Raw genomic sequence first — 21,407 nt, forward strand, 5'->3', positions numbered from 1 at the left:
GATGCAAAGTTAAAGCCTTGATCCTTATACCAAATTTTCTGAGAAGATTTATGTGTATGTTGTAGATAAATTGATTATTATTGTCTCTATTGGTGATTATGTTACAGAATAAGATCTAGGAACAGGAGTCAGCCCCACCATTCAGTTGAATCTGCTTCACTATCCAGTAAGGTCATGGCTGATCATAAGCCTCAAGCCCACTTGCTGCTTGATCACTGCACCCTCCATTTCTCTTAGTGCCTCCAAACATTATAATGTCAGCCTAAGTATCCTCAGTCCTTTGAGGTAGAGAATTCTAAAAGATTTACCAACTTCTGGTTCATTAAATGTTCTCCTATCTCGATCTGAAATGGCCAGCCCTTATCCTGAGGTTATGCTTTCTTGTTCCTGACTCTCCAGATAGCGGAAATAGCCTCTCAGCATTGGCACAGCCAGTAGAGCTGCTGCCTCACAGTTCTAGTGACCCGGGTGACTCCTGATCTGGGGTGCTGTCTGCGTGGGGTTTGCACTTTCTCCCTGTGATTGCGTGGGTTTCCTCCGGGTGCTCTGATTTCCCCCCATATCCTAAAGACGTGCGGATTGGTAGGTTAATTGGTCACTGTAAATTGCCCCTAGTGTGTAGGTGGATGGCAGAATGTGGGGGAAGTTGATTGGAAAGTGGAGAGAATAAAAGCGGCATTAATGTGGGATTAGAGTAAATGGGTCTTCATGGTCGGCACAGACTCGATGGGCTGAAGCACCAGTTTTCATGGCAGTATGAATCTATGACTCCATCCTCTTTATTCCTATTCCCTATTTTCTGACCTTCAGCCAATCTTCTCCTCATGCCTATAGATTACACCTGACCTTGTGAGAAGCTATTTTATTAACAACATTTTTTATGGTCCCATAGCAAATGTTTTTCAAAAATCTAGATGTAGCACATCCATTGGTTGGAGGGAACTCCTAAGTCCCCTATTACAATTCTGGGATACAGGCTATTAGGTTCAGAGAGTTTGTCCCCTTAATTTCTCCAGAAATTTCTCTAATCATATCAATTACTTTTAACTTTTTTGCTGTTGTTAGAACCCTGGTTCCCTTCCATTTCTGCTATATTTGTTGTGCCTTCTGCAGTGAAGGAATATTTGTTTAATGCTTCAGTTGCATTCCCCATTATAATTTCACCATTATAATTGTTTCCAAGAAACCCAGAATATTTTTTGCTACTTTCTTCCAATTTATATTGTTGCAGAAGCTCTTACAATCATATTTTGTATTACTTGTTAACTTAGAATATATTTTCTCCCTCCTTATTAGTTTTTTTGGTCATTTGTTGCTGCTTCCTAAATCCCTCCCAATTTTCAGTCTTGGCAATTCTTCTTAGCAACATTATAAACCTTTATTTTAGTCTAATCTAAATAACCTCATTAGTTAGGTGTGACGAATCAATTTACTTTTGAACTTCATGTGTTTTCAATGCAATGAATATTCATTGAGAATTTCAAAATATTTCTATTTGTGGTTGCCTTTAGTTTTCTCCTTACAAACCTTATAATGTAACCTAATCTAATCTAATTTCCTAATTTACTTCAGCCAGGTCATCTCTCATAACCAGATAATTGGAATTATTTAAATTTAAGACATTTGCTTCCCACTGACACTTGTCTCTTGGAAATTGCTCACAAAATACTATCATTTTTGATTGTTCTTCTATGAGATCACTTATTTACTTTGTCTCATGATAAAATAGCTATTCCCTAGTAGGTGTCATGACATACTGTTCCAGATGATTGTCCCAAATGTATTCTAATTCCCAGTGTTCATCACCAGCAAACATTTCTTGTTAATATTCATTAAGTCAAACCCATTTGTATTTTATTTGTGCTATTAGTTTGTCCAATTTGTTATGGGATGCTATGTATATTCAGATATAACACCTCTAATTTTAGCTTTGCATCATTTTTGAACTATGTTTAATGATGCAGCGTCACTATTAATAACCTTGTTCCTTCCTTTCTCATTTTGTTTATTATAACCCAGACTGCTACTTTGTTCAATGGCCTTGACCATTCTCTTTTTTCTATAACATTCCCCTCTGTTATTTAACCCAAGTGTCAAGTTTGAGGTGTACAAATAGTGTCAAAAAATTATCATACCATGGGAAGAATCAGAATAAGCAGATGAATCAACTTTTGAGTCAGAGAGTCACAGAGTCATACAGCACAAAAAAAAGGCCCTTTGGCCTATGACATCCATGCTTTTTGCCCAAATTAGGAACATATCCTTCTATGCCTTGATTATTTAAGTGTCTGTCCAAATGCTTCTTTAATACAGTAATTATGTTTGATTCCACCATCTGCTCTGGCAGAGTTTTCCAGATATCAACCATTCTTTGTGTAAAAAAAACTTACCCTCAAATCCCCTTTAAAACTCCCTTCTCTCTCCTTGTTTTAGATACCCTATCATGGGAAAAAGATTTGGACTATCTACACTACCTATGCCTCTCATAATTTATCAGGTCACCCATCAGCCTCCTTCACTACAAGGAAAACAAGCCCAGCCTATCCAACCTCTCCCCAAAGCTAATGTCCTCCAACCCAGGCAACATCCTGGTGAATCTCTTCTGCACTCTCTCCAGTGCAATCACATCCCTCCCCTATTGCATGACGACCAGAACTGCACACAATACTACAAGTGTGGCAACTTTTCTGCTCCATTCCTGCACATGGAGCCAAGGCTGTCTGGAGTGCATATCAGGATGCTATGATGTTGAAGTGGGGTCCATGATACTTTTTCACATCTGACTCGAAGTCAGTTTGAGCCAGGTCAACATTATTGATTATCTTCTGGTCCTTCATGGAATACAAATGGTAACTGACATTAAGACCAGCTGTGATGCATTCCATAGCCAAATAGTCTGTCAATCCTACTCTCAAAGGTGACATTATAAATGTTGATAAGATACTTGAATGCTACTATTGCCTATAAAAATTACAACATCTGCCTGCCCAGACCTGTAACATGTAATCTCAGCTGGCACAATTTCTATTGGGAGGACTCAAAATGGGAGATTAACAACACTCTCTATCTGCAGTTGAAAGAGAAGAAGAGAAATTGATAATGGATCTTTGGGATTGTACATTTTGGGAAGGTCAGAATGATATCAATTTAAGTGAGGGTTTAAATTAATTTGGCAGGGGGATGGGAACTAGAGTGATAGGGCTGAGGAAGGAGGAAACAGTAATAAATCAAAGGGGACAGGAAGGACAGGCAGGTGACGGGGCAAATTTGCAACCAGTGGGATGAGATGCAGTGCAATAGAGTTGCCGTGCAATCAAAGCAAAAAGTACCAAATACTGGACTTAAAGTATTATACTTAAATGCACGCAGCATAAGAAATAAGGTGGATGATCTTGAAATACAGCTACAGGTTGGCAGGTATGATGTTGTGGCCATCACTGGGATGTGGCTAAAGGATGGATGTCTTTGGGCACTGAACGTCCAAGGATACACAGTGTATCAGAAGGATAGGCAGGTAGGCAGAGGGGATGGCGTGGCTTTGCTGGTAAGAAATAATATTAAATCTTTAGAAAGAGGTGACATAGGATCAGAAGGTGTAGAATCTTTATGAGTTGAGTCAAGAAATCGCAAGGGTAAAAGAACCCTGATGGCAGTTATATACAGGCCTCCAAACAGCTGCCGTGATGTGGACTACAAATTACAACAGGAAATGGAAAAGGCTTGTCAGAAGGGCAATGTTATGATAATTGTGGGAGATTTTAACATGCGAGTGGATTGGGAATATCAGGTTGGTACTGGATCTCAAGAGAGAGAACTTGTAGAATGTCTACGAGACGGCTTTTTAGAACAGCTTGTTGTTGAGCCCACTAGGGGATCAGCTGTACTGGATTGTGTAATAAACCAGAGGTGATTAGAGAGCTTAAGGTGAAGGAACCCTTAGGAGGCAGTGATCACAACATGATTGAGTTCACTTTGAAATTTGAGAAGGAGAAGCCGAAATCTGATGTGTTGGCATTTCAGTGGAGTAAAGGAAATTACAGTGGCATGAGAGGGGAACTGGCCAAAGTTGACAGGAAAGGGACACTTAGCGGGAAGGACGGCAGAGCAGAAATGGCTGGAGTTTCTGTGAGAAGTGAGGAAAGTGCAAGACAGATATATTCCAAAAAAGAAGAAATTTTCGAATGGAAAAAGGACAAAACCATGGCTGACAGAGAAGTCAAAGCCAAAGTAAAAGCAAAGGAGAGGGCATACAGGAAGCAAAATTAGTGGGAAGATAGAGGATGGGAAGCTCTTAAAAACTTACAAAAGGCAACTAAGGAGGTCATTAGGAAGGAAAAGATGAACTATGAAAGGAAGCTAGCAATAATATCAAAGAGGATACTAAAAGCTTTTCAAGTATATAAAGAGTTAAAGACAGGCGAGAGTAGATATAGGACCGATAGAAAAATGACGCTGGAGAAATTGTAATGGGAGACAAGGAGATGGCAGAAGAACTGAATGAAGTATTTTGCATCAGTCTTCACTGAGGAAGACGTCAGCAGTATACCAGACATTCAAGGGTGTCAGGGAAGAGAAGTGTGTGCAGTCACAATTACAACAGAGAAGATACTCAGGAAGCTGAATGGTCTAAGGGTAGATAAACCTCCCAGACCAGATGGAATGCACCCTCGTGTTCTGAAGGAAATAGCTGTAGACATTGCAGAGGCTTTAGTAATGATCTTTCAAGAATCAATAGAGTCTGGCATGGTTCTGGAGGACTGGAACATTGCAAATGTCACTCTGCTATTTAAGAAGGGTGCAAGGCAGCAAAAAGGAAATTATACACCTGTTAGCCTGACAATGGTGGTTGGGAAGTTGTTGGAGTTGTTTGTCAAGGATGAGGTTACGGAGTACCTGGAGGCACGTGACAAGATAGGCTGAACTCAGCATGGTTTCCTTAAAGGAAAATCCTGCCTGACAAACCTATTGCAATTTTTTGAGGAAATTTCAAGCAGGCTAGACAAAGGAGATGCAGTGGATGTTGTGTATTTGGATTTTCAGAAGGCCTTTGACAAGGTGCCACACATGAGGCTGCTAAACAAGATAAAAGCCCATGGAATTACAGGAAAGTTACGAGCATAGATAGAGCATTGGCTGATTGGCAGGAAACAGAGAGTGGGAATAAAGGGATCCCATTCTGGTTGGCTGCCAGTTACCAGTGTGTTCCGCAGGCGTCTGTGTTGGGGCCGCTTCTTTTACGTTGTACGTATGTCAACGATTTGGATTATGGAATAAATGGCTTTGTGGCTAAGTTTGCCGATGATACAAAGATAGTGGAGGGGCAGGTAGTGTTGAGGAACAGAGCGTCTGCAGAGGGACTTGGATAGACTAAGAGAATGGGCAAAGAAGTGGCAAATGAAATACAATGTTGGAAAGTGTATGGTCATGCACTTTGGTAGAAGAAATGAACGGGCAGACTATTATTTAAATGGGGAGAAATTTCAAAATTCAGAGATGCAAAGGAACTTGGGAGTCCTCGTGCAAGATACCCTAAAAGTTAACCTCCAGGTTGAGTTGGTGGTGGAGAAGGCGAATGCAATGTTGGCAATCATTTCTAGAGGAATAGAATATAAGAGCAAGGGATGTGATGTTGAGGCTCTATAAGGCATTGGTAAGACCTCATTTGGAGTACTGTGTGCAGTTTTGAGCTCCTATTTAAGAAAGGATGTGCTGACGTTGGAGAGGGTTCAGAGAAGATTCTTTAGAATGATTCCAGGAATGAGAGGGTTAACATATGAGGAACGTTTGATGGCTCTTGGGCTGTACTCCTTGGAGTTCAGAAGAATGAGGGGGGACCTCATGGAAACATTTCAAATGTTAAAAGATCTGGATAGAGTAGATGTGGCAAAGTTGTTACCCATGGTAGGGGAGTCTAGTACAAGAGGGCACGAATTCAGGATTGAAGGGCGCCCATTCAGAACAGAGATGCAGAGAAGTTTCTTTAGCCAGAGAGTGGTGAATCTGTGGAATTTGTTGCCATAGGCAGCTGTGGAGGCAAAGTCATTGAGTGTATTTAAGGCAGAGATTGATAGGTATCTGAGTAGCCAGGGCATCATAGGTTATGGTGAGAAGGCAGGGGCGTGGGGTTAAATGGGAGAATGGATCAGCTCATGATAGAATGGCGGAGCAGACTCGATGGGCCGAATGGCCGACTTCCGCTCCTTTGTCTTATGGTCTTAATCTATTTGAAGGCCCATAGTTTGTGATTCTGACAGTAAAATGGACAGAATCATGTAATCCCAAAACCCCATTTAAAAGTTTTGAACACATCCTAGCCCTGTATCATGACAATATATGTTGATATTTGACCTCCAGTAGCCAGTTACTCTAATAATGATACATTATCAAGCTAATATAATACTGCCACTTTTCTCACACCAACACTTTGCCAGGAAGGATAAAATGCAAGCAATACTGTATATCCTTCACAATTATGAAAATATAATGTGAAATTGTTTAAATATTGTCATAAATTGTTCAATTTAACCCTAGGTATTACTTATATGCTTTACTTGTTAGTTTCTTTAGAATTAAGCCATCTGACATCTCTAGTGAGTGAAAATGACCCTTAATTTAATTAAAACACAACATTGAGGAAATGGAACTCTCCATCAAGCAGCTTACATTGTATTTTGCGATATCAGTTTGTTCCATCCAAATATGTAAACACTTACTTCCTCATTTTGTAAACTCCTTTCTTTACTGTACCAAAGTTACCAGATCCAAGTTCCTTCTCTTCCAGTACGAGGCAATCATTTTTCAAGTAAAGCGTTTTTCCCTGCAGCTCATCAGGGTCTGCATAAGGGCTTTCATAGACACTCGTATCCATTGGCATGGCGTCTCTCCGGGCACCTATGGTGTGGCAGAGATGTCTTCAGTATTGAACTCAATTCTGTTAATCCAGTACACCTATTCAGCAGTTTTTAGCTTTTTATAGTGAAGCAATTTGGCAGCATCAACCTGTACTACTTGCAGCTTCATTTCAGACCATGGGTTTAATAGCTCATGTATTATGTTTTACTTATTGGTTTTTAAACATTCAGTGGATTTTCTGAAATTTAGGAAGGAGCTGGCTGGATATTTGACTGTGAGAGTGAATTTCTGTGGGGATGGGAGGAGAGGGTTGGAGCAGGTAGTAATGGGGAGGGGGTGTGGTTGTCTCTAAATCTTCTATCATAGCAGCAACAGGAAAGTTGCCTCTCCTGGGATAAAGTTCTGATGGATAATGTGGAAAATCGCATGGAAATTCATCTCTGTGACTTTAATGTTACTTGAAGAACAACACAGACAACACAGCTGGGGGAGATCTGTATTGCCTTCACTCTTAATTTTAAAACATTCGACTGTTAAAAATGAAACACAGTAATGGGGTGCAGGACGTAATTCATGGTCATAATACTCCAGTCAGCATATCTCAAATATCAGGAGGCCAGTTAGCAAAGGAGATTTAATAGTAAAGAGAAAAGACTTTGGACAGGGAGGATGGGGTAAGAAAAAGAAACAATGGGTATTTCACTTGGGAGTATCTAAATGCGTATGATTTCAAAATTTAAAAAATGCGTTAGATATTAGCTATAAGCAGAGGTTGGACAAACTTGGATTGTCTTCTCTGGAGTGCCGAAGACTGAGGGAAGACCTGATAGAAGTTTATAAAATAATGGGAGACACAGATAGGGTAGATAGAGTCTTTTTCCCAGGGTAGGAATGTCAAATACTAGAGGGCATATCTTTAAGGTGAGAGGGGGAAAGTGTAAAGGAGATGTGTGGGTTAGGTTTCTTTTAAACAGAAGAGTGGTAGGTGCCTCTAACTGCCAGGGATGTTGGTGGAAGTAACCATGATAGCAGCGTTTTAAGAGGCATGTAGACAATGGAGAGATATGGATCACGTGCAGGCAAATGGGTTTTGTTTAATTTGGCATCATGGTCAACACAGACATCGTGGGCCAAAGGGCCTGTTCCTGTGCTGTACTATTCCATCTTCTATAAGTTCCTTGAATGGCCAAGGATGGTGCCGCAATCCATGGAAATAAAGATCAGAATGAATCACACTGAAGATTGGATAATCTGATACCAGAGTCTTGCGGGATGCAATATTTTAAGACATGACTATAACCAAACAGGCAGACCAACTTATTCTAAGGATTTGTAGAGAGTGAGCCATCTACTAGGATTAGTATTCATTAAAAGTAAATTCAGAGGTCCTTGTCAGACAAATAGCAAGAAGGTAATTAATGATCTTTGCTGATGTCATACTCAGTTTCAACTTGTTGGCCTCCAGTATTGATATGCGTTCCTGAGAATCCTGAAGCTTTGGCCACTCCCAAATAGTGCCAACGTATGTTGGGTTTTACATGGGTGAGCAATCGTGAATGTAGGGACAAGATCTCTTCTCCATGTCAGTTAAATAATCTCCTTCCTTGGAAAGTTCAGTACAATGACTTTGGGACTCTTCTGCACAGAAATGGCTTTCCACATGAGCAGACTCCATAGTAAGGTTAAACAAGAGATTTTCTTTTGCTGCTTAGATCACGCATGTGCTCTATTGCTATCTTGCATATACTTTCTGATTATAGGGATCGTTAGACCAGCCAATGGATAAAAATAATTTTCTGCAATTATGAGTGCCAGCATGAATTTTTGATTGATAAACACTCCTGTGACGTGCCTTGAGATAATTTGCTATGTTAAAGATACTCATAAATGGAAGTTATTGCAGCAACATTCACATGTTTGACCCACTACTGAAATGTCATCCACTTACTTTTTATTTTAGCTGGATAGAGTAGTTCATTGTTAATAGATAATACAGAATCATGGCTCACCTGCTTCTGCTCCTCCAGCCTGTCTATTGGGCCTGGGCATGTATGGATTAAGATTTGCTGCACTAGCAGAACGATCAACCATTGTTGATTTCTAAACAAATACACATCAATGTTAATTAGGTCTTATTATAATGTATTCATTTGATAAGGAGAGCTGCATTGATTAAATATAGTAAATTATCGAGATCACTGTATTCCAAGCATGTAAATAAAGCGTATGCCACAAGTCGTCAGTGCCTAATGTGCCAGCCCCGTATAAGGAAGTAAATGCAAGCAGTGAAATGCAGTGAAACAGTACATATAGGAGCTAATGAAAGACCAACACATAATTAAAAGAAAAAAATTGTTAGGTTACAAGTTCTTGTGAGAAGATAGCCATTTAGTTTATTTCTATTCTGTTCTGCTTATTTGAAGTCGAAATCAGTCAACCAGATTCAAAATAATCTAACTGTGAAAGTCTTGATGGTTTGCTGACGAGTGAGTTTGCATCTGAAGTGCAATGTTGCTCAAGAGGTGATTTGCCACAGGAATGCGTCTTCCTAACCTTCTTCACAAATCCACCCTAAACCCTTTGTGCTCTACAATTTCTCCCCATGCCCTCATCAAATTGATTTCTCACAACTGTAATCTGTTCAGAAATTCTCTCACTGCCTAGTCCTTCAGCTCATTTCTCCTCTGTTCCTGAGGACTGAACTCCCCACTGAGATGATGTTTTTTCTTCAAGTATTTGTCCCAACCCCCTTAATTTTACTGCCATTGCCTCTCTCAACTACTTTTATTCTTGAAACTGTTACTAACAACTAACCTGTGTTTACTCTCTGATGCTTTTAAAAGTGCCCTGGTCAGGTATGACTGCCTGTATGTGGTTCCATTCAGAATTTATGAGCAGCTCACTGTACATAAACCACTCTCTTAAAGTGATATATGATGGAAGCCATGGCTTGTTAACACAGTAGGCACCTCAAACAAAGTTTCTTAAAATCTTGTATTTTGATTGTACTTTTGATCTCTCATTAACTTTCTATAACTGTCCTCTCTCAGTGAGAGTTTGGACGTGCTTCTCCACAAGGATTGTTGTTCAAATGCAAGCACTTGTTCCCTCTTCTCTTTGTGGAACTTATCTTACTTTCTCAGTAATTTGGAATTAAATCAACTGAATTTTAATGTTGGAGAAGTACCTAAAGCAGGATCCTGTGCAAATTCCTCCCTGACACCAGGCTCACTATATTAGAATCAGCAGCAAAATTTTGCACTTTCTTAATGTTTATTTTCATTCGTGTTTATTTTCACAGTACAAGACTGCAAGAGAATTACTGAAGTACTGCCAGCGGCTCTACTTCATTAGGGGTTTGGGGAGATATGTCACCAAAGACTCTTGCAAATTTCTACAGATGTACAGTGGAGAGCATTCTGACTGGTTGCATCACCACCAGGTGGGGAGGCTCCAACGTGCAGGATCGAAAGAGGCTGCAGAGGGTTGTAGACTCAGGCAGCTCCATCACAGGCACAACCCTCCCCACCATCGAGGACAACTTCAAGACGCAGTGCCTCAAGAAGGCGGCATCCATCATTAAGGACCTTTGCCATCCGGGACATGCCCTCTTCACATTACTACCATCAGGGAGGAAGTACAGGAGCCTGAAGACCCACACTCAATGTTTCAGGAACAGCTTCTTCCCCTCCGCCATCAGATTTCTGAACTGTTCATGAAAACTACTTTGTTATTCCTCTTTTGCATGATTTATTTATTTTTGTAACTTATAGTAACCTTCATGTCTTGCACTGTACTGCTGTCCCAAAACAACAAATTTCACAACATATGTCAGTGATAATAAACCTGATTCTAATTCTGATTCAAATGTGTCATGTCATGGGATTTGATTCATAGACAGCTTTCAGTTTGGTGTTGAGGTCAGGTCAGCATTTCCTCATTCTACTGCAGCAGTTTTAAAATGTGCAAGGAATAAGAATTTTAGCCACCCTTGTGATGAGCTGGACAAAAATTGTTCCTAGATTCAAAAAACTAAAAATTAATGTCACGTAAATATTGCAGTGTGTTTAACATCAGTAACAGCAGAGGGCAGTGCATCATCAGTTTCTTCAGAGTCATCATTTCAATCGACCCACCAGAGCGTTCCCTCTTCCCACTAATAACATTGCTAAAAGACACACCTTTCTCATCAGTGTGTCTGTGCTCCAGATTTCATGGTTTTTATATGCTTTTAAATAAAAATAGAGTATTGAGGTGAATGGCTTTAGGCAGAAGTTGTGGGGGATGAAAGATCATCAGCAATAAAGTAATCAAACATTGATATTTTTCTCAGCAAGGACCTATATGTCTTCTGCAACAAAAGATGCTTTCCTCCTTCTTGGGTTGCTTTGTCTAGACTGATTACAGCAGCAATAATCTGCTAAAATTGCCCTTGGGAGCTCAGCTGGGACTGCTGTACCTCTGTGTGCAACATTCCTGTTCTGCCCAACCCACACAATGCTGCCAACCAGGAAGCATTATTCTTTCCTGCTGTAACATTAATGTAATTTGTGGAAGGTGAGGAGTAAGAGTATGCAAAGCATATGAGGAAACAATTAAAATAATTTAATTAGTGCTCCCATTGGCTAAGATTTCTTGGCTGAATTCTTCCTCCTGGTAATTCTGTTTGCTCCACTTACTAGAATTACTTAAACTGTTAATGATTTTACACTATATTTCCCAGCGGGCATTTCTCTGCTGGTGCAGCAAGTAGTACTGCTACCACATGCTCCAGTGCCCAAGGTTTGATCCTGACCTCAAGTCTGTGTAGAGTTTGCATGTTCTCCCTGCAACCCTGGTGTTCTGGTTTTCTCCCACATCCCAAAGACACTCTGGTAGGTAGGCTGATTGACTACTATAAATTGTTCCTGGTATAGGTGGATAGCGTGTAAGAAAGTAGGTCAAAGGGAAGTAGGGAAACAGGACTTTTAAGAGCCAGTTCATTAGGCCAAATATCCTCCTCTGTTCTAGGGAAAACTACCTGAAGTATGAAAAATCATGGCTCAAGTGATAATTTATGGCTATTTATCTAATATCTGCACTGTCCTGCTTTTATTGCAACTGTTCCCCTGATCCATATTTGGTCAGTAAGCAAATCATCTGCTCCCATGCATCTGCCGACGCTGCTACCAATGAGGAAGGAGCTAGGAGTGTTCGATGCCAGGGCTGTCAACACTGGGTGTACTTGGATTGAGATTAATTGTCAAAAAGAAAGAGGCAGAATGCAAACCCACTTAAACAAATGAAGCTGTCTATCTTTTAGGAGTGATATATCAGACTAAACATAGTTTGAATGCTATTGGGCTTGATGTGGGTAATCTTAACATTAGGGAATTATCATACTCACTAACGATGGAATGAAAAATTGAATGAGATATAAATGGGCACCAGTGAATGATTCGTTCTCCTCTGGGGAAGGTTGGCCCATCCTCAGTTGGGTCCTAGTAGGGACTGAGGGTGTGCAACCACAGAGGTGATTTGTTGCTGCATCAATTAAATGCAACATGGTGTTGATTCCGTAATTAGTGCCCAAATGCACATAAATGATAAGGATCAAAATATCCATGGTGTTATGCAGAGATCACAACCTCTGGTATCCTTCATCGCCGACAAAAGCATCAATCACACATAGCATACTATGGGTAGGCCTCCGGGTGAGATTCTTAGGAACCCATTCATCAGGAGTCTTTACCGAAGTTACTATCCTTTAGGCCCTGTTCAAGAAAAGGCACAGTGGAGCCGCTAGCAGAGCTGTTGCCTCATAGTTCCGGCGACATAGCTTCAATCCTGACTTCGGGTGTGGCGTTTGCACATTCTCCCCGTGACTGCATGGGTTTCCTGCAGGTGCTCCGGTCTCCTCTCACATCCCAAAGATGTACGGGTTGGTAGGTTAATTGTCATTATAAAATGCCTCTATCTGCATGTCAGTGAATAGTAGAATCTGGGGAGAATAAATAGTATTAGTGTGGTCGTAGTGCAATTGGGTGTTTGATGTCCGGGGAGGAGTCAAGGAGCCAAAGGGACTGTTTGTATGCTGCCTGACTCGACGACTCTATGGCATATTGACGGCCAGATGGTGGAAGCAGAGTTTCGGCAGTGATCCAGGTCCGAATCCACAGGCAGGAAGGAGATGTAGAAAATATTTAGTCAGTTCATTTCAGTAATTTAGTTTACTTCCTGGATGGCACTGGCACCCTTGTTGGACCAACAGCTTTTGTTAGTTTTCCCGGCAGCTTGGGCCGGATCTGAGATGTGCTCCTAGCAGCATCAGCTATAATTTTATCATTTCGCTTCTCAGTTTGGGCACTTTCAACAGATTGTTGACATTCAGTGTGTGAATACAGGATAACACTGAAAATTTACACCGAGCATTGTAAACAACAGGAGCACCCAAGCAGTGGTCCAGTCAGTAATCTTCAAAAATGCTCTTTTTTTTCGCAACAGAAGAAATCCCCTTCACTGCATAAAAATAATTTTAGAAAATCAACAACTTCCAAAAATTTGGATCTTCAAACTTGTTTCTTTATGTGCAAGGGCAATGGCAAGGACAACAGCATTTTTGTAACATCTGGAACAGAAATACGTATCTCTCAGTGAAAATGGCAATTAGAGCAGAATTTGTCACTCTCACTGCATTGATTGTCAAGCTGATAGTGAAATTCAAGCTGCAACAATTTCTGTGCTGCATGGATGGATGCTGGCATGGACAGTCTGTAATACTCAGTCTGTGTCAACAACCTAAAGACACAACATGCTGTCCTGATCTTGTAATAAACCACTGCCTCTTGTATTAGTCACTGTTTGGATATATGTATGCTGTGTCTCTGCATCACAAATTGGTGAAGAGGATGGTGGTTTACCTTCAGGATTGTTAAGGACATTGATGACTCAGTTGGCAAAAAAAGATGAGTTTGTAGTACCAAAACTGATTTTCAACACACAATCTTGTTTGCCAAAGGCCTCTGCGTGTGCCTGCATGATTACCTAGCACAGTAAGGCAGAGTGACAAGGGACAGTGATACTGATCTATCACAGGACCTTCACAACACCTAGCCATGTCGCTGTTGAACGGGTGTGGAATAACATGACTGACCTGACGGGTTATATCAGGAGCCTCAGCATGCATGACAGAGCTCAAGAGCTTTTATATCAACTGAATGGACATGTTCTCTGAAGTGACAAATATCCTGGAAGTTGAAAAAGAAGGCAATGTCGAGATACACAAGTGCAGAAACAGCACCACTCTTGACAGGGATTGGGTCAAAAGCATACAGCATGACAAATATTTTCACACCATGCAAAGTGCAATATGTCTAATGCTGTGCAAAAGATGGGAAGTTACTTTAAGTACCATTAGAAAGATCTAAATTTGGGTTAAGGAGTTAGAAACAGGATGAGATAATCAGTGAAGACATTGCTTCATTCACCTATCCTTGCATTGTAATTTGATTGTGCTTTCCTGTTCACTCCGGTACTACATGCAAGTTGAAGAACAATATTGGTATTGGTATTGGTTTATTATTGTCACTTGTACTGAAGTACAGTGAAAAGCTTGTCTTACAAACCAATCGTACAGGTCAATTCATTACACAGTGCAGTTACATTGAGTTAGTACAAAGTGCATTGATGTAGTACAGAGTAAAGTGTCACAGCTACAGAGAAAGTGCAGTGCAATAAGGTGCAAGGTCACAACAAGGTAGGTCGTGAGGTCATAGCCCATCTCATTGTATAAGGGAACCATTCAATAGTCTTATCACAGTGGGGTAGAAGCCGTCCTTAAGTCTGGTGGTATGTGCCCGCAGGCACCTATATCTTCTACCTGATGGAAGAGGAGAGAAGAACGTCCCGGGTGGGTGGGGTCTTTCATTATGCTGGCTGCTACACCAAGACAATGAGAGGTAAAGACAGAGTCCAAGGAGGGAAGGCTGGTGTCCGTGATGCACTGGGCTGTGTCCACAACTCTCTGCAGCTTCTTGCAGTCCTGGGCATAGCAGTTGCCGTACCAAGCCATGATACATCCAGATAGGATGCTTCAATGGTGCATCGGTAAAAGTTGGTGAGAGTCAAAGGGGACAAACCAAATTTCTTTAGCCTCTTGAGGAAGTAGAGGTGCTGGTGAGCTTTCTTGGCTGTGGCATCTACGTGATTTGACCAGGGCAGGCTGTTGGTGATGCTCACACCCAGGAACTTGAAGCTCTCAACCCTCTCGACCTCAGTACCATTGATGTACACAGGTGCATGTACACCACCCCCTTTCCTGAAGTCAATGACCAGCTCTTTAGTTTTGCTGACATTGAGGGAAAGGTTGTTGTCATGACACCATTCCACTAAGCTCTCTATCTCCTTCCTGTACTCCGACTCATCGCTGTTGGAGATACGGCCTACAACGGTGGTATCATCTGCAAAGTTGTCGATGGAGTTAGAGCAGAATCTGGCCACACGGTCATGAGTGTATAGGGAGTAGAGTAATAACAAAGCAGCCAAGAGGCTAATCAAGGAGTTCTCAGGAAGCAAGTGTTCAAGGAGCATTTATAACTCAGCTTGTCCAATTTCTTGCTGAAGTACAGAACAACCCTGCTGGCTACCCCAGTTCACACATGTACAATTCTGGATAAGGAAAAGATTAGGAGCGTATTTGTATGTTTGTTCAAACGAACTTGACCTCTAGATTGAACAGAAGCAATTGAGTCAAAAATGCCATTATGACATTAATAAGAAAGAATTTCAAGCAAAACAAGTTCATTGACTTACGTACCAAGCAAGTCAAGGTCACACAAGTTGGAGATAGGAATTATAGCAGAAGTTTGTAAACCAAGAGGTATTTGGCTGAAGCTGATGACAAAATCTGAATTATTTATTTAGGTCAAATGATCTCTCCCAGAGATGAAGCAAGTCTGGGTGAAGAATCCCTTAGTCATGAAGTTGTGTTAATGTTGGGTCCAATACAGGAATCAAGAAATGAAGTATCAAATGTGAGCTGGTCTGACAAAGAAACAGAACCTTTCAAAACAGTCCAAATATTTATTCAACAACTACACCTGTAAGGAGATCAGGAAGCCTCCAAAAATAAGCGACTAGACTAAGTTTATAGTTGTTGCCCATTAAATGTGTATCACGACATGTTATTTGTATTGTACTATTGCTCCAAAAATGAGGGGAATAGTGTGGTGCATCCTTAAGCATCAACATTTCGTTCTCTTAGTATCCATGTGTCTTTATATTGTAATCTTGATCGACAGGAGAATCTTGTAGCATGCCTGCTCTCAAAAATGCAAGAGTGTCACAGACATTCAGTCCCTACCACCAGCTTAAAGACCTATCATTTAAACAGCTTAAGTATACTAAATTACAATATATCAGGACATCTTTGGATATTATATGTACCTCATTGTATTAGTGGAGACATATCAAGACTAAATTCAGTGAGTAATTAATTATGCTTAAAAATGAAGGCCCATTGTGTTATTATTAATATTATTATTATTGTATTAATTCATAGCATAGGAAATTGAGTTTGCATGCTTTAATTTCTGCACGTTCTTAAAAAATGGTTAGTAAAAAGTGCAGAGAGAAGGCAACCTCAGATTTTATTAGTAGCTGCATCCAAATATTAGTTGAGGTCATGCATTAAACATGATGTTAGGGACTCAACAACCCACCAAACCTTTGGAAAATTGTGAAATAGTTACACGAGTCAAGCACCTTTTTGAAACCAGGCTTTGGAAAGGATGAGGATTTGATTCTGGAGAATATTCCACCTTCTCCCTCATGCTGGAAACCACAATTTCAAACAGGAAAATTTAATTTCTGTTTTAAGTATCTGTACACTTTATATATATGATTGGCTTTTCAAAGACAAATACACAACATTTGTTTTGGATTTCAAACCATTCCAAAAATTTCTTCTGTTGCAAATCTTACTTAAATGGAAATAAAACTAGTAGGGAAATGCCAGTGATAAAATGTGATAACCTAAAAATCCTAGTCTGTCCTAATGGCCTTGGCAGTATTGTGCCAACAATTGTTTCAATCTTGGGCACTACTGAATGGATTTTGCCCTTTACAGAGATAAAAATGTGCTGCTCGGGGCCAGGGTTGGTGGGAGAGAGGGTTGGTGATCATAGGTCTAAGTTGGGCTTGGAGTGAGTGGCATGATCTGGTAAGTACAGAGGGGTAGGGAGAGGGTTGAGATTGCGGACTTCTTTGGAGAATTTGCAGTTTGAAGAGTTGATGGTGAGTTCAGTGTTGCTGAGCCAATCAGGGATTCAGAATTTGTTCAAGGGCAGTGGGGAAGAAATTGGTGTGGGGATTGGCGGGTGGGGTGTGGGGTTGTGTTAGTACGGGGGGAGGGGCCTGAGGGATAAAATTAAGTATGAAACTTACCTTAGTGCCAGTCAGTGACCGTACCCTGATGATCTAATTGTCTCAGGGGTGACTAAAGGATGTTTGCTCCTGGGAGAGGGTGTACTAATATTGACCACCCAAAGCTCCAAAAGAAGCTAGCACTGGGAATGATGTAGTGGTATGTGTTCCCATGGCAGAAGTCCTTCCATTGCTTTTCACTGGCTGATAAGTACATTTATAATCATATTGCACTGAAATAAGCAATGCTACTTAGTCTGATTTCAAGCCAAGTTTGACCTGTAATGGCACAGCACAGTCAGACAATGGAAGAAAGAGACCCCTCATTACACCTGGAATATTGTTCAGCATCACACAAAATGCTGGAGGATCTTAGCAGGTCAGGCAGCATCTGTGGAAAGAAATGGATGGTCGCTGTTTCGGGTCGAGACCCTTCATCTGGATCGGGCAGTTCAGATGAAGGGTCTCGAATGTCCACTCCTCTCCATAGATGCTGCCTGACCTGCTGAGTTCCTCCAGCATTTTGTTGTTGGCCCAGATTCCAGCATCTGCAGCCCCTTGTGTCTATGGAATATTGTTCAGCCTAGTTTAATGTTCAGGGAGTTTAAAACACCACTTAATCCATAGGAGTTTATTTCCTTAGTGTAGTCCTTCTGAATGTAATGAAGGTGTAGACTATGGATATGGAACTCAGTATGGTGTGGTCAGGGCACACTGGGTGGTTGTCAATTGTAACAGGTCGTGGTGCTCCAAGCAAACCCTTCATTGTATATATGCCTGTGGTTCTAATGCCATAGTACTGGTAGCAGCAGCCAATGAAGAGCTGCCAGTGGTAGCAGTATTCTGTCCAGACAGAAGGGAACAGCAGTAGCTTTAGCATGGAAAGGGCAGCTTTCAGCTGGTAGATTGGAATGTGGTGCCAGGGGACAATAATGACCAAAATTTGTGACTTCTAATACTTGGCTTCTCTGAGTGTTTGGGAGCCCAGAGGGATGGATGGGGATGGATTTGCCAGCTGCTGTGGAGGTGCAGGCATCTGCAATGTGGGAATGGGACATTTCCATGTGCCTTCTCTCCCACCCCACCCCCATTCCCCTCCCCCCACCACCACCCGCGGCAATTGGGGGCTGGGTCGAGCCAACTAGAGCTGGGAGCGCTGAGCAGACTCACTCACTCACTCACTGAGTCAGTGAGGCTGCCTGATAGCCACTCTTCCTGTGCCTGCTGGCTCTCCCGTCACACCTGCTTCTGTTCATTTCCAATTTAGGAGCAAGTTCGGATTACAAACAGTTCTCAGGAATGGAACCCCGTCATAACCTGGGAACTGCCTGTCCACATCACATTTCAACTTCTGCATTATTGCTGCTTGTTAAAAGAGGAACTCCAATACACTAGTCAGCCTTGGCCTAATCTAATTCTACTGTAGCTGTTCAGCATTTTGCCACTATCTGGTTACCTTCAACAGTTCCCACAGTCATGGAAAAAAGCTACTTCTAAAGAAATTTAATGCAAGAAGTATCCATTTTTCTTTCATTTTCTTTTCATTCTTCTGAGTTCAAATGTTCCAAGAGGCACTCAACAGAAAAACGTGACCCTCAACTTCATAATGAGGCACCTCTGACATTCAATTTCATAACTGGCACTGTTCTTTGTCATATCCTTTCCAAATGGTGCTATTGCAAGCTGATTTTAATGGATTCTTTGTCATTTTTCATTAGCTTTATTTCCATTTAAAGGAGAATTGGGATATGGAGGATTTGCAGGGCAGAATTAATTCCTGAATTGGCTCCAACCTGTTAGATAGGGCATCCAAGAAAATTTACACTGCAGAAACTAAGTCTGAAAGTGAATAAATGGATTTCAATGAGCTTTATAACATTTTTCAAACAATGTTAACTAACAAATATATCAAGTACTAGCATCATTGTCACTGCAATAACAACTGCCCCAGTCATTTTGTATGCTTATAGACTTATTAAAAAACACAAAATTAATCCTTTGACTATATATTCCAGGGGAAATGATGTTTGTAGCTATATCAATTAATTTCAATGTGAATAATGACTATTTATTATAGATCCATCTGCTGATATTTAATGTTACCTATTAAAACCATCTTAGACTGCAGTTATGAATTTAAAGTAAATTGCCTGGAATACTGAGCAATTTGCAATCACATTCATGGTTTTTGAGGCAGTGGAACTACTTTTACACAAGATGAATATCTAAGTTTGAAGAGCATGGCATAAGTTGCTAAACAATAAGAAAATGGTAGATTTCCATGGTTTTATCACCTCTAGGTATAAACTGAAAGCAGAAAAAAAGTATAGATTAAAGAACTCCAACTCAAAAAAATTAACCGATATTTAGAAAAATTAAGCAAAAAAGGGATGAAATTATCACATGGATAGTAATCAGAATAGAAAACGATTGAGTTTCTGTTATAAATAAACTTGAATTGTCATCCAAGTACATATCTGCAAATAAAACTGGCAGACAAATAGAATGTAAATAAAAATATTAAAATGATAAATTAAAAATAAAAATGTTTCTATATAAGCTGGGCCCCATCTAGAACATCGTGTGTAGTTCTAGTCACCACACTGTGCAAATGAGCATTGCAGAGTAAAGCACGGGACTTAGATTTGGGAATTTTAACTGTGAAGATAGGTTAAAAATGTTGGACTAAGTGTTACTGAAAAAGTTGAAGACTTCAATTATGTCACCTCAAGGTGCCTAAAACTAAAGGATAGTGTAGTGTTTAAATTACTGGACTAGCAGTCCGAGGTCTAAACTACTGATCCAGAGACATGAATTTGAATCACTTGGCAGCTGGCAAAGTTAAATTCAAATAATGAAACCTGGAATTTAAAAAAAAATTAGTTGGCCTTATTAATAGGAACTATGAAATTGCCAAATTGTTTAAATCTGATTCCCTAATGTCCTTCAGGGCAGGAAATCTGCCATTTTTATCTGTTTCAACCTTGAGAGACTCACCAATGTGGATAATTCTTAACTGCTTCCTCTGTTCTGGGATAATAAGGAACGGACAATAAATACAGCAATACCCACTGCATATGAGTGAATAAATAAAAGGAGAACTGATAAAGTTGAAAAAGGAAAATTGTTCACAATTGGGTGACCAAGATTAAGAGCGAATAAGGATTTCAAGCAAAATAATCTTTTGGAAAAAGATAACTGTCAGATTTTGTTACAAAATAAAGATGAGACTAACAGTGTCTATTATTTATTGTGCAAATAGGACAGCCAATTCAACAGGCACACATGCAGCTAAATGAAGAAAGCAGAAGTTGCTTTCCCAGGTATTTTATTCCCAAAAATGATATGTGGCTGTCTGACTCACCTTCATATGGATGTCTGTATGTACTGTATAAACATGGATTAAATTCACCACAAAAAAATTAGACATGTCCACTCTACATGAAGAAACCACTTAATGTGGTGGAAATCTTAAATGCTACTAAACAAACCCTCCAGCACTGAAAACTGAAAAGTAACTTTAACCTGCGAAGAGACTCATTCTTTTACCTTTTAATTACTGCTGAAGATTTTAAAAGTTACTATCCTAGAAGTCTTTCCATCTCTTCGCTCTCTGCATCTGATTTGGCTTGAGCACAGGGGTGTGGAGTAGAGTGGCTGCTTTACTGGACTGGTGGGTCCATCATTAGACTAATAATTGAGAAGATTGGATGATCCACCAACTTGAGTTTAAATCTCACCATCTAAACCCACCTAAATATAAAACTAGTCTTGGTTTGTTGTCAATGCCCATTTGGTTCATTAGTGTCCTTCAGGAAATAAAAACTTCCATCCCCACCTTGCAAGGATATTGCAGATACATCTCTAATGAACAGCAAAAGGAAGCAACTCCCAGAACTATAATGCAGCAATAAACCGTGAATTACATCTTCACGAATCAAATTTTCAAACAGTACAGCAGAAAACCCCAGCTGTGACTGTTTTATACATACAATTAATACTGAAAGAGTGACGAGGTGAATAAGGTCACTGGAGACTGCAGATTACATAACGCATCTATTAACCTGGCCAGAGATGAGTACACTAAAGGACTTGATGTGTGAAAATCAAAGTTTGTAGGTGAGTGGAAAGAACTTAAAATCTATTTTGCATAA

The 21,407-nt window shown here is 40.4% G+C and overlaps 1 protein-coding gene across 3 annotated transcripts in view; it reads right to left on the reverse strand.

Moving 5' to 3' along the window:
* The window catches only part of syk (spleen tyrosine kinase), a 112,892-nt gene that overhangs the window by 20,936 nt on the left and 70,549 nt on the right, over nt 1–21,407 (reverse strand). For 2 of the 3 annotated variants that reach the window (XM_052019902.1, XM_052019903.1), the window contains exons 7-9: nt 16,594–16,662; nt 8,862–8,952; nt 6,714–6,891 (exon numbers count right to left, since the gene is read on the reverse strand). In XM_052019902.1, coding sequence (XP_051875862.1) covers nt 6,714–6,891; nt 8,862–8,952; nt 16,594–16,662 — 338 coding nt within the window. The remainder of the gene's footprint in view (nt 1–6,713; nt 6,892–8,861; nt 8,953–16,593; nt 16,663–21,407) is intronic. The other variant, XM_052019904.1, reaches the window with a different exon arrangement.

Source organism: Pristis pectinata, chromosome 7, assembly GCF_009764475.1.
Source record: "Pristis pectinata isolate sPriPec2 chromosome 7, sPriPec2.1.pri, whole genome shotgun sequence".
NCBI classification, from domain to species: domain Eukaryota; kingdom Metazoa; phylum Chordata; class Chondrichthyes; order Rhinopristiformes; family Pristidae; genus Pristis; species Pristis pectinata.